The 14,117-nt window shown below is 44.2% G+C and overlaps 1 protein-coding gene across 2 annotated transcripts; it reads right to left on the bottom strand.

Moving 5' to 3' along the window:
* Positions 1–434: 434 nt before the first annotated feature.
* LOC119977812 (homeobox protein Nkx-2.4-like) lies at positions 435–2,125 on the bottom strand. Of its 2 annotated transcripts, XM_038819047.1 has the most exons (3): positions 1,756–2,125; positions 670–1,128; positions 435–606 (listed from the first exon to the last, which is right to left on the bottom strand). In XM_038819047.1, exons 1-3 carry the CDS (start codon positions 2,123–2,125, stop codon positions 467–469), a joined length of 969 nt encoding a protein of 322 aa, XP_038674975.1. In that variant the 3' UTR covers positions 435–466. The 2 variants fall into 2 exon arrangements, with proteins under 2 accessions (XP_038674975.1, XP_038674971.1); XM_038819043.1 differs by having other exon boundaries at positions 435–1,128.
* Between the last annotated feature and the right edge of the window lie 11,992 nt (positions 2,126–14,117).

Genomic DNA, 14,117 nt, shown 5'->3' on the forward strand with positions numbered 1-14,117 from the left:
GAATGTACAACTGATTGGCAACAAGTATTGGTGTTTCTAGTGGAATACTGTTGGGACGTTGCCAAGAGGATGCATGTCGTTCTCAATGTTATACCTGTAGTCCAACTGACTCTCCGAGGCCCAGCTCACCCGAGTTTGGAACAGCATTCACAATCTATTTCAACAACTTGTAGCTACAATTATACAACTGTCTAAGCAATCCAAAAGGTCACAGATATCTTTTTTATTTAACCGATATTTTTTTTTTACACACAGCGTGCTCCGAGTCAGTCTCCAAAAGGCTCAAAGGGTCCTGTCCACATTGTGGCTCAGTCTGTGTCCTCAGAACTTCCAGAAACAAGTCCAAATATCCGAGAAGTGAAGTCCTGGGGAATGTGTTGCAAAGTTTGCCAGTTCAAACATTTGAGGCAATGCCTTCGCATGTCGCCAGATCCCCAGCTGGTCTTTGTGTGGCGGAAAAGAGGCTCTACCAGGTCCTGCCGTACAGCAGGCCGGAGTTGACCATACCCCCCGTGTAGTCTGCAGTCGCTGTCTCCATTTGAGACATGTTACTGACCGAATTGTGCAGAGACGACGGATTTGGCGACACCTGGCCGAGGTCTTGAGCTAGTGAATTCATTTGTTGACTCTGCTGCTGGGAGATGGTGGTGCTGGCGGCTGGCAGGATGCCGTTAGCCCCCTGTTGCTGCTGCTGTGCCTGCTGGCTGGGCGTCGGGGTGCTCGAACCGTTCTGACAGGGTTTACCGTCCTTCACAAGAACGGGCACGGCCACCCTCCTGGGCGACTGCTGCTGTTGGCACAGGTTATTTTCTTGCTGCATTTGTTGGGCAGCCTTGTCCTTGGCCTGGCGCTTCATCTTGTAGCGGTGGTTCTGAAACCAGATCTTGACCTGGGTCGGGGTGAGGTGGATCATACTGGCTAAGTGTTCCCTCTCGGGGGCAGACAGGTACTTCTGTTGTTTGAAGCGTCGCTCCAACTCGTACACTTGGGCCTGGGAGAAGAGCACCCTTCGTTTTCTCCTCGGTGTGGTGTGTAAAGATGCCATGGGCTTGACGGCGTCTCCCATTCCAGTTAAAGTCCCCATCCCTGTCATATTTATTCCTGAAGACGTTCCCATGAAGCGGGGTACTAAACAAACGTTTTAATGAAAATGTTCTGATTAAAAATGCCGGCAGGTAGAAATCTTATGCAGACTAATAATTTAAGTTATATTGCAAAAGCAGTTTTGTAATTAACACAATATGAATACTCGGGGCATCCCAAATAGTAATTTTCTTTTGCATAAGCAACATAATAAGAGCACAAAGCGACGCATTTAATTGTTAAATAAAAGTTAATTGATTCGACTGTCAAAGAGCGTTCAAGTTCCAAGTATCTGGATTGCTCAGCATTGATTAACTTGTAGAATTCTTATTATAGGATAAATTCCAAAATTAAAACTATTTTGATCAATTCTAAGATTATTCTCCATGGGGCCGGATCTGCTCAGCCCGTTTCTTAGTCGTTCTGAAGTTAATAGTTTGATAGTTATTTTGCAAATATACTCAGTTTTATTTTATTCGTAGTGAATTAATTGTTAACTTATTGGGCATAGATAGTGAAAGAAATGCGATGGGATATTCCCATAGGACATCTAAATCAAACTGGTTATGTATATATATATTTTTTGAATCTTCAAAAATAAATCTCTAACACTGAGCGAGGTCGAAATCATTGCTATATTCGCAAAAAAGTTAGATTTGAGCGAGGCCTTACTTGTTGAATATCTGGGATCCGGATTAGTCCCGTACCAGCCAGAGGCTGCGGCGCTGTTCCTCACGGTGTCTTGGTAAGAAGGCAGATCCCCCATGTTGCCAATACTCCCGTTGCAGTAGCCTCCCATGGCACCGTGAGCAAACTGGGAGACACCGTGTGGCATGTGGTAGGTGGTCGCCACCGTGGCGTTGTGACCCAGGCTGTGCTGCTGCATGCTCGCCTGGGAGACCTGGGCTTGGCGGTAACCCCCCAGAGCAGGTCCGAGATTGCCAGCGCCGTCCATGCCACCAAACTTCTTGTAGGACTCCTCAATTGGGCTCAGAATGTCTGTCACTGAAAAAGGCGTTGTATGCTTTGGGCTCAACGACATGATTCAGCGACAGAACAGGTAAAATTGTAGGGAGGATCAACCCGTGCGTGGTGTTCAACTCTCCCTCTCTCGCTCCTCTTGTGGATACCGACGTAACAGGGTGTTTTGGAGTCCGCCTGAGATCCGATTGATCGGCTTGGAGGAGGCGAGCCCCCGATTCCTCTTATCTTTGAGTTAGTTTAGCCAGGCGCCAGGTTTACGACAGAGCCCTGGGGGAGGAGCATCAGTCTAAACGAGCAAACAATAGCGCTTGACATCTTTACCAAGATAATTGAGGGAAATGTAGGTAGGTCCATATTAAGATAAACGTGATGCCAGAGAAAAAACTTGATTAAATACTTTTTGAGCTCTCGTGGACTCTAATGTAACACCTTTAATAGAAATCTGATTAACGCACATCGTGATGTTCCACAGAGTAATGGCGAACTTTCACATGGAGTAATTGAGAGTTTCTCATTAGCGTGCATTCAATTTTCTTGAAAACTGGCAGTTTGTTGTCTGCTATTAGTTGGTCTCTTGCCCCACACATTCTGAATACAATGCCAAGTATTGGCTAAGAGACTTATTCGCCGCTGGGAAAGGACCAGGCGCATTAGTCAAAGCGACTGTGTAAGATCTTCCCTTTTTGCACAAGCACCTCAGTGATGCATCTTAACCATCGTTTTGTGTTGCCGCAGCCGAGGGGGTGCCTGTTGCAAATAAGCCCCGAGTAAAGAGGGGGGGGGGGAGGGGGGGGTCAGCCCTGTTGCAAGTACCTTGTGTATCTTTTATTTGCGCCCCCTTTCCGCCAAAATAATTCCAGCCATCCCTCCTTCGTCTGGACTTGCATTTCTGTTCATACCCGCGCGAAAATACATTGTTTCAAAATGTAACCGCGCTGTTTCAGAACTATTGCCGAGGAAGGAGCAAAATGAAAGGACACGGAGAGAGGGACCGCACTGATCTTTCTGCATCACCAGTTGACTAAATTGAGAACAAAATCACACCAAAATGTAACCTGACTGAAATGACAAATTACAGCAGAATAACTGATATTAATGTGCCAGCTGTAATATTTGCCCACACACCAAAATAAACCCTGCCCTCTATCATTTTAAACAATGCACTATGTAAAGGTTGTTATTTAATAGCTATTATTTATATATTATTAAATATATATTAATATTTAAAACTATATTTATTTCCTCTTCACCTCGGTGCCTAAAGCTATCCCACAGATCTGTGCCGGTCATGGGAAGGTGACTTATAGAAGATGAATGTAGCCAGTAGGAGAATTCACTATTGATGTTTGAAGTACATCTTATTGGCTTTAAGAGGGATTGGGGTTTCAGTACTAAAATGCTAGAAAGGACAAGCCGAGTGCTGTATACTACCTGTGAATGAAGACTCCACCAAAGCCCTACATTGCATTTGACGAGAAGCTAAATTAAAAACCACTTTCGATGCCTTTTGCAAAACACCGCTATTTCCAACGCCCTGATAATATAACAACATCCTGCTAGAGAAACCAGATTTGTTCCCATCGCGGATTTATCGCCGCCCGTTTTGTAACGATAGATTTTTTTTAAAGCTGAAAAAGCTTAGAGCAAAACTCAACTGGGCGAATTTGAAAAAATGTCCTTGATTTCAACAGTCATTAATTATTGTAACTAATTCAAAAAGGGTCATAGCCAGCATTTGTTAATTGGAGATCAACATCCCTTAATTCCCTCCTTAGCCAAGAATTTCCCTGGCCATTTATTGATTCATTTTCATGGGAAATGTATAACTGAACAAAAATCTTTCAATAATACAGCTTGTGTTTTAAAAATATATATTTAAAAGATGTTTAGAAGTTTCATAGCAGGCAGTCACTTTGTTATTTTCATCCAGAATGCATTCCAGGTCAAATAATCACCCGAAATGTATGGATTGGCCGCAGTAAAATCCACATTATTACTATCCTCTCCTGGGTGAGTGTTTCTAATTCTACACCTCAGACTGAAGAGAGGACTGCTGCTTTAGGAGCCGTGTTGAGGAATGGAGTGCTTTTCTATTTGCCTAGGTACTTGCTTGATGCTGAATTCCTGCAGACTGTGGGTTGAGAGGCGGAGGCCGCTCAGACTCAATGACTTTCCAGCACTCGAGAGGTTAGCAAAAGGGAGACTTTGTCAATAAACGTGGCCACTAATCCTGGAACTATGCACCTCGAGTTTAATACGAGCGGTGCCGAACAGACGGGCTGCACACGGGACTGTCCTCAAACCAGCGCCAGATTTGCCCGTCTCAGAGAGAGAGAGAGAGAGAGAAGAGCTGAGAATTACTAACTCAACAGGCCTCACAATTAGCAAGTGGACCCCTGTAGAGTGGTTATCATGTTTATACGGTGAGCGGGGCTTTTTTTGGGGGGAAACGGGACGGCTAAATGATAATCCCAGCTGGCTGGTTTGAAATAGTGTTTGCAAACAGGGCGCCCACTGTCCAGGAGGGGTAGTGTCAGGATTAGTGTCCATGGAGAAGTTGAGGTCATTCTAAAATAATTCTGCTGCCTGGTTTGCTTCGAGCAGGTGTATATTCTTACAGATGAGAGAGAAAAACCGCTTGACTTTGTTCATGTGAAGGCCCGCGAGCAGTCTGGCATCACGAGTTAATATTAATACTATCTCCCACAAACCAAACAGCATCTAAATGCTTCCAGCCGAGTTGGTTATTAGCCCTGTATAATAAAGGCCCAACACTCCCCGAAGTTAAGGAAAACAGCGCTCTTGTCAAGAAATATCACTTCAACAGTTGAAATTTGTAAAGGAAAAAAGTGAAAGGGGCCGTTAACGAGAAATAGTGTGGTGGTATTAAACCCTGAGGACAATCAGGCACGAAAGTTTAGAGGCAGATCGGGTATATTGTTTTGTTTAGCGTGTATATTCATTTGGGATTGCACAATTGAAAGTGTTAGGAAGGCCCAATCCTCCACAAGCTAGTGGAACTGCCGCCCTGCTGTTGTTAACTATTACTTAGTTGTGGATGCGGAGCAAGTTTTGTATTTTGTGAACGTGCAAACTGATCTTTTAAAGATCTTAAAGGATCTTAAGATGCATGTTAAAGCCAGCAGGGCTGAAATTATGAATCGGGGTCCCATCTCCAAATCAGCAATTAGCATTACAATTTAAAATCGCCGACAGGAAGGGGGGAAAACAAAAACTAAATGATAAATTCAGCTCAGACCTGTAAATATCTACTTAAAAGACAGACTGTTTATTTTTTCAATTTAAAAAGCACATTTTATTCAAACAGCATGGTTTTATAACACTTAATGCCCATAAAATAAAGAGCTGTCACGAGACTTTTCACTTTGTGAAAATAATTCACTCCCAACTTCTGGAGCCAGCAGGGCACAATTGGAATATGGTTGTTTAATTTCCAACCTGCCAACACTGTGGAGTCTGAATGAGTTTGCTCGAGGAGGACAGGGCATTGTGTCAACAAAAAAAAACTAGACGGTGCTCATGATCTGAGCGGGAGATGTAGTAAACCCTGCAATCCGGAGATTCAACTCTTCAATTCAACTCACAAGAATAGACCGCGGGGCAGTGGCAATATTTTTTTTAAGCGCCTTGTAAATTAAACCATTGCCCTGATACCGCAATCAGGTTATGGTAATACGTTTTTGAAACGATGTTTCTTACTGGATTCATTTTAGAAGAAAAAGCGCTTTGGATTGAGCAATATTTAATGTTGCCAGGAGAAAGGCGAAATCAACCCCATTGGGAACATGCACAGTGGGATTGTAATGGCCAGACAGGAAGAACTCCCTTTATTTAAAGATTGGCGATGTAACCTTGCGGGGGATAACATTAATCCTGTTATGTTGTGGCTTTATTTACTGTTATTTCATTCAATTCGTGTTTTACACGATGAAACTAGATTTACATATGCAAATATAATAAACTACAGCTTTAGGCGATTGTTCAGAATCCCCTCTCAATGTGTTAACTGGTAGTAACAATGCTTCGACCCGCGGAACTCTCTCGAAGCTGACTTTCAAACCTCATTTTTATTACAGATCTGCCATTAACCTATTTTTGAAATCAGTATAATCTAGAAATTTTGACCGCCATAAATGCTAACCCGATACCGAGACAACAAAATCCAACAGAAGTATGTATACAGCGGTAGGTAAGATATACTTCACATGTAGCTATGTGTGTTGACAGCATGATTGAAAAATGTTAAAATGTTGCCTTTAAATAGGGTGCGAATTAATGTCTCTTCACGTATAGGGGACATTTCAGTTTCACACGTAATAATCATTAACTAACTACAGTTCCAAACTCTATAATGGCTCCATTTTTCCTGTCTGAGAATGCGAGAAGGCAAATTCATAGCGAAGCTTGACAATATTTCAATATTTGATCATCTAGATTTTGCAATCTAGGTTCTGGCTTGATTTTTGCATCTGAATGCGACTGCAATTTCCAAAAACCGCTGTGTTCTGCCTATTTTTAATATGTTCGGTTTAACCAAAGCCAAACCAAAGGGACGGTGGGCAGGGACATTTTAAACTTTAGTATTTATTTATTTAATGCTTCTGAGGCATAGTATTCCTGAAGTGAAAATGATAAGGCGCTGTTGAATGGTGCCAACAGTAATTCAGGGAGGTAGGTTTCTATCGTTATTTAAGAAGACGGAGCACAAATGATTAATCAACCAACAGTTCTGGCATCGAGAGCTCCAACGCTGATCCTGATCCTGGTCACCGGATGGTAATATAAAATAGGAGTTGTGACTGATTTTCTTTCCCGCTCCTGCCTCAGGGACTTGAGGTCAATTGTTTGTCCCTCCCATCTCGCCAGTACCCAGAATTACTGAGAAATCACATCATGGAGTAAATGCTGCTGGGCCCAATCACTCCATGTTGGCGATCATCCTCCACTGGAGCTGTAATCCTAATCCACGTGTTTTCCCATACTCCTTTAATCTCCACCTCCCCAGCCATCTATCCAATTCATTCTTAACTGTTGACATTATGCCTCACAAGCGTCTGTGCAAACATATTACTTCCAATCTATCTTAAATTGAATATATTTCATTGTTTTTACCCATGTCCCCCTTGCTGTCGACTCCTACCATCACTGGTGCAGTCTCTTCCCATTTATTCTGTCCCATGTCAACCTTGCTGATTGCTAAAGGAAAGAGGACTGAAAGATTATTCAAATAAAATAGTACATAGGGTTAGGGCTGTTGCTTGTATGGAGTAGATATCCTAACACTGATTGGTTGAGCTAAATTATTAATTTTGATGTAATTGTATATAAAATCCCTTCATAATTAGTTAATTTTAAAAAATCTAATCACCTTCTTCAAATGAAAACAGCCCTAATTATTCAACTCATTCTTCCCATTGTATATCTGCATTATTCTGGTGAATCTGTGCTGTATCATTTCTATTGCCTCAACATCCTGATGACTAATTTTCTGGACCTCATGTTTTGTTTAAAATGCCAGTGTGTTCAAATAAGAAATGGAGGAAATTGACGATGCACCAGGCATGTCTTCTAAAAACCACTCTCCATTCAGAGGATGGCCCCCTGATAGGAAAAATGCCAGTTCCCAATTTCTCTGACACTGATATATGATGTCCTCCCAGATATCTGTGCTCCTCTAAGTTTGGCCTCTTGTATGGTTCCAATTATAATTGCTCCATCATTGGTGACCGTGCCTTCATTTCCCTCGGCCCAAAGCTCTGAAATTCCCGCTCTACACGTCTTCTTTATTACAATTCCTATCTCTTTGACCAAACTTTTGTTCATCTGACCAAATATCTACTTGTATGGCTCGGTGTAACACTTTGTTTTATAATGCTCCTGCAAAGTGCTTTGGGACATTTCATCACCTTAAAGGTGGTCTATAAATATAAGCTGTTGTTGTGTTGTTAGGTGCAAAGTTGGTGAGCTCATGCCTCCATCTATCACAATTCTGGTCACCCATCTAAATTGTCAATGTTTATATCTTACTGCTCCAATCTACATTACTGAGGGCCCTGCATTCTCAACCTTGCCCCTTGCCTGAGGTGTGGTGAGCCTCAGGTTCAATTATCACCAGTCAGCTCTCACCCTCAAAGGGGAAAGCAGCCTATGGTCACCTGGGACTAAGGTGACTTTACTTTTAATTACTATGCTAACTAACATAATGGCATCAGCAAACTTAGATATAAAGCTCTTCCTTCTTTCATTGAAAATATAGTGAAAAGCTGAGGGCCAAGTACAGACCCGTGGGAACACCATGAGTCACCATCCGCCAATTGGAGGTAGTAACCAGTATGCCTACTCTGTGTCTTCTATGCCCTAACCAATTTGTTACTTATGTCAAATGGTTACATCCAATTCCATTAATTAACAGCAGAAGAAAAAGTTAGAATGCCAGAAATCCCAAGGAAAGTAACATTGAATCAGAGACAGTGACTCCCCAAAAGTAATGTCAGAAAAATAACAGAAATGAAGAAAATAATGTCACTAAAGATGATAAATGCCAGTTTCAATGGTAGCAGACAAGACCATTGAAGATGCTTAACCAGAATCTTGCAAAACTTCCTCCATTTAGGAACCACTTCTTTAGATTGGACAATTACACATGCCACTTCCTTATTTAAGAAATGTGAGAGAGGGAACCAAGGACATTATAGACCAGTTAACCCTGTTGGGAAATTATTAGAGTCTAGAATTAGGGATTACCAAAATGAATGCATTGAACATGTTCAGCTGATCAGAAAGAGCCTTGGATTTGTAAAGGGTAGTTCATGCCTGATGGGATGATAGGGGGAGGCAGTGGAGTAGTGGTATTGTCGCTTAACTAATAATCCAGAGACACAGACCCAGAGTTATTCTCTGGGGGCCCATGTTCAAATCTTGCCAGGCAGGTGCAAAATTTGCATTCAATAAAAAAGTCTAATGATAACCATGAAACGATTGTCGTAAAAGCCCATCTGGTTCATTAATGTCCCTTAGGGAAGGAAATCTGCCATCCTTACCTGCCTGGCCTACATGTGACTCCAAACCCACAGCAATATGATTGACTCTGAACTGCCCTCAGGGATGGACAATAAACACTGCCCCAGCTAGCGACACCAACATCCTATGAACGAATAAAAAAAACCTAATTGAAATTTCTGTAGAGATGATTAAAGTAGTGAATAGGGTATTGTCTATGGATTTGGTTTTAGGCGAGGTACCCTAATTTGTTAAATTCCAGAATGCCAACCCCTATTTTGTTATGCTCCTGGGTGAGGATGAATTAACTGGCTCTCCTTTGATCAACCTTGCATCAGGTTTAATTCATTAGAACATAGAACAGTACAGCACAGAACAGGCCCTTCGGCCCTCGATGTTGTGCCGAGCAATGATCACCCTACTCAAACCCACGTATCCACCCTATACCCGTAACACAACAATCCCCCCCCCTCCCAGTGGCGCAGAGCTGGGATCAAACCCAGGTCCTCGGCACCCTGAGGCAGCAGTGCTAACCATTGCGTCACCGTGCCGCCCTGCAACACGTTTAATTTAAAAGGGATCACTTCCCCCTGCCGCCGGATACCATTTCCAAGTTTTTTTTTATAAATTTAGATTACCCAATTATTTTTTTCAATTAAGGGACAATTTAGCGTGGTCAATCCACCTACTCTGCACATTTTTGGGTTGTGGGGGCGAAACCCACGCAGACACAGGGAGAATGTGCAAACTCCACACGGACAGTGACCCAGAGCTGGGATCGAACCTGGGACCTCAGCGCCGTGAGGCGGTTGTGCTAACCACTAGGCCACTGTGCTGCCCCACCATTTCCAAGTTAATAAGTATTCATTTTTTAGAAGGAGCTAATTTAACTAGGCTTTCTTGAGCCAAAGAAAGAATAAGTTTATTAGTTACCAAAACCCAAGAAAAATAATAAAAATGCAATACAAACATACACACACTGTTTAAAAATGAGAGGATATGAGTCAAGACAAAAGAAAAAAGATATGAACTGGTCTTTGGCTTGTCTGTGAGTGTGGTTGACAGTGTGTTGTGACAGTTAGGTTGGATGATTTCAGTAGAGCAGACTTTGGCAGTTCAGCAAAGACATTGGGTTCTGCAGGGTAGCTAAAGAGGCTGCCCAATTTCTTTTCGATGGTGGCTTCTGCCCAGTTTTCTTCCAACAACAGAGGGAGATCTTTCACCTACTTGTCTTTTTGCAGTGGTGGCTGACTGCTGTCTCTTCTTGTTTCTGTGTCACTCATACACCCCAGCACACTCGTTCACATAGATCAGGGTCTGGATTCTCCGTTTTGTGGACTATGTCCCCATGCCATTGTCAAAACTGTGGTCTTTTATGCCAGGAAAACTAGTGTCAAAAGGCCACAGATTCACAGTCTTGCGGGGGACTAGCAGGCAGCTGTCGTGGAGCTAGCAGCTCCAGCAGCCGATACGGCCCCCCCCCCCCCCCCGCACTTCTGGGTCAGAGGCCGCTCATGCGCATGGCGGTGGCCTCCAGCGGTTGCGCCGTGCTCCAGGGCGGACTCAGACCGCGGACCTGGACCACGGAAATAGTGCCCCCATTCGGCAGCTCGCCTGACCCGATCCGCCCGCTCAAACATCTCTGGACCCGGGCAGCACGGTGGCTCAGTGAGTAGCACTGCAGTCTCACGGCGCCGAGGTCCCAGGTTCGATCCCGGCTCTGGGTCACTGTCCGTGTGGAGTTTGCACATTCTCCCCGTGTTTGCGTGGGTTTCACCCCCACAACCCAAAGATGTGCAGGCTAGGTGGATTGAACACGCTAAATTGCCCCTTAATTGGAAAAAATGAATTGGGTACTCTAAATTTATTTTTAAACAAAAAATCTCCAGTCCCGAATGAGGCCTTCCCCCTGCCCCCCGATCGACCCTCCCCCGACTGTGGCGGCCCCGGACTGATTCCGCAGCTGCCACGCAGGCATCACGGGCGGTGGGACCATGCGTGGTCCATGCCATCGGGTATTCGGCCGGTCAGGGGTGTAGAATAACGGGGCGGACCTCAGGCAATGGCCTGAGGTGGTGGATAATTGGCGCGGCGTACTCCCTGAGTATGCTGCTTTTCGGGGGCCAGAGAATCGTGGAACCGGCGCCGGTCCCGATTTCGTGCAGGGACCTGGATTCTCTGCCCCGTCACTGAACGTGATTTTGGCGTCGGGGTGGAGAGAATCCAGCCCTCAGTCTGCAGTTGGCATTTTAACCGATTTCTCCATGTATTCCTGAAAGGGAAGTCTTATACCCAAAGTCCAGGTGTCTTCTCTCTCAGACAATTTTGGATGTCTGCTGAGACATGCAATCAATCTTTTGTCTCCACAACCACAGGATATTAAAGTTCAGTCTTTTGCATTTTTCTACTTCCCCTTCAAATCTGTTTGGCATCTTTCATGTGCAGCATTCCATGTTCTCTAGGGACTAGTCGTTCAAGTATAATCCACATAGGAACTTTCCAGAAGGTGGTCACTTTACATCGAAGAACAAAGAACAAAGAAAAGTACAGCACAAGAACAGGCCCTTTGGCCCTCCAAGCCCTTGCCGACCATGCTGCCCATCTAAACTAAAATCTTCTACACTTCCGGGGTCCGTATCCCTCTATTCCCATCCTATTAATGTATTTGTCAAGATGCCCCTCAAATGTCAATATCGTCCCTGCTTCCACCACTTCCTTCAGCGAGTTCCAGGCACCCACTACCCACTGTGTAAAAAACTTGCCTCGTACCTTAAACATATGCCCCCTAGTAATTGACCCCTCCACCCTGGGAAAAAACCTCTGACTATCCACTCTGTCGATGCCCCTCATAATTTTGTAGACCTCTATCAGGTCGCCCCTCAACCTCCGTCGTTCCAGTGAGAACAAACCAAGTTTATTCAACTGCTCCTCATAGCTAATGCCCTCCATACCAGGCAACATTCTTGTAAATCTCTTCTGCACCCTCTCTAAAGCCTCCATATCGTCAGCCATCTTTTGCTCAGTGTCCTGGCTAGTATTTTTTAAAAAACACACCTTTTAAAAATGTCAAATGCTCGTAAATAATTCAGGGCTGTCACCTGCTTTTCATGACAATGTCAAATTCCAGTTGCCAAATCTTACCTTGGTCTGTCCCCTTACTCATTTGACCATCTTGCCTTGTTCCACCCTTTTCACCTCTCAGTCAAAATCCTGATTCTCTACTTGCCCAAATAACATGCCAATTTTCCCTTTGATTTATCTTCACTGCTCACCCCCATGTCTGGCCCGAGTGGTTTCTCATCCTAGGTGATTTTAACCTTAGTCATAAATTATCCTCCCTCTCTCTTTTCTGAGTCAACTGCACTCCATTAATCTCTTCCTCCATGTAAACGCCCAAGCTATATTCATGGCCACCCTCTTAAGCTTGCTATCTCATGTGGCCACACTGCCCCCAATATATCTGATCATTTCCTTTTATCTCTCTTCACCCACATCCAAATTCCTATCTCCAAACCCTTTTCCACTTGTAACTGTCCCTGGATTTATCCAGCCCACAAATACTCTCCAATCCCCAAGTATCTAGACTTTTGGCCCTGCAGTCAACATGATATTCTGCAGTTCTAATTTGCTCAGCCACCCCCTCACTTCCACCGTTGATGCACCATTAAAACCATTGCTCTCAGGGCAGCACAGTGGTGCAGTTGTAAGCACAGCTGCCTCACAGCTCCGAGGTCCCAGGTTCGATCCCGGCTCTGGGTCACTGTCCGTGTGGAGTTTGCACATTCTCCACGTGTCTGCGTGGGTTTCGCCCCCACAACCCAAAAGATGTGCAGGGTATGTGAATTGGCCACGCTAAATTGCCCCTTAATTGGAAAATATGAATTGGGTGCTCTAAATTTATTTTAAAAAAACATTGCTCTCTCTCTCGCTCTGACTGTTTCCCCAACATAGCCCTCATCTCTGCTTCCTTAAGGTCGCAGATGGACAGATACAAAACCAGTTTAGCCATGAGTGCCAGATCCAGCTGGAACATTTGAACCACTATTGGGTCTTGCACTCATCTCTGAAAACATCTCATTATTCTAGGATCATCCTGAAATACAAAGGTAATCCTGGCTTTGTCTCTCTAAAGCAAGTTGTCTTCTTAAATCCTGTTCTCCTGTGTCCTCCATTCTCACCTCCACCAATAAGCAAGAAAAGCTTGGAGTTTCTTCTCATCAAGATCAAGACAGTTACCTTTGTACCTTCCCTGGCCCACCTGTCAATCTTCATCTAAAGCAGGCAGCACGGTGGCGCAGTGGGTTAGCACTGCGGCCTCACGGCACTGAGGTCCCAGGTTCGATCCCAGCTCTGGGTCACTGTCCGTGTGGAGTTTGCACATTCTCCCCGTGTTTGCGTGGGTTTCACCCCCACAACCCAAAAACGTGCCAGCTAGGTGGATTGGCCACTCTAAATTGCCCCTTAATTGGAAAAATGATTGGGTACACTAAATTTATTTTAAAAAAAAAATATTCTTCATCTAAAGCATGTCCTAGCCCCGAACGTTGAGCATTCACCAGTTACGCTCCTCCCTCCCCTCATGCCCTCGCCAAGCTCTTCTTGTCCATAAGACCCACCTCCTGCTCCCACTAAACTGCTGCCCATCAAGCTTTTATTTTTGGCTCCTATGTTAATTGACATTATTAACTGCTTTCTTTCCCCAAGTGCTGTCCTTCTAGCTGCAAAACCCAATCCATGACCCACGCTTTCTCCACCCTCCCTTTCTTCAAAGTTCTTGGACATGTTATTGCTTCCCAAACTCCTGCCTTCCAATCAGATTTCTGCTCCTGCCACAGTGTCAAAACAGCTCCTATCAAAGTCACAAATAACATCCTGTTCCTACTCATCCTTCTCTATATGTCTGCAGTCTTTGACACAGTTAAACCACATCATCCTCCTCCAATATCTCTCCACTGTCATCCAGCTACACTCACTTCATCCCATTCTTACCTACATAATTGCAGCAGGAGACTCATTGTTGCAAGCCTTTC

This window comes from Scyliorhinus canicula, chromosome 1 (assembly GCF_902713615.1).
Source record: "Scyliorhinus canicula chromosome 1, sScyCan1.1, whole genome shotgun sequence".
NCBI lineage: Eukaryota > Metazoa > Chordata > Chondrichthyes > Carcharhiniformes > Scyliorhinidae > Scyliorhinus > Scyliorhinus canicula.

What these genes read in the sequence shown, in the direction of transcription:
- LOC119977812 (XM_038819043.1), bottom strand. Translation starts at nt 2,125, where the DNA reads ATGTCGTTGAGCCCAAAGCATACAACGCCTTTTTCAGTGACAGACATT. An exon ending in GGATCCCAGATATTCAACAA is followed by an intron (nt 1,129 to 1,755) that starts GTAAGGCCTCGC and finishes ACGTTTGTTTAG; the next exon opens with TACCCCGCTTCATGGGAACG.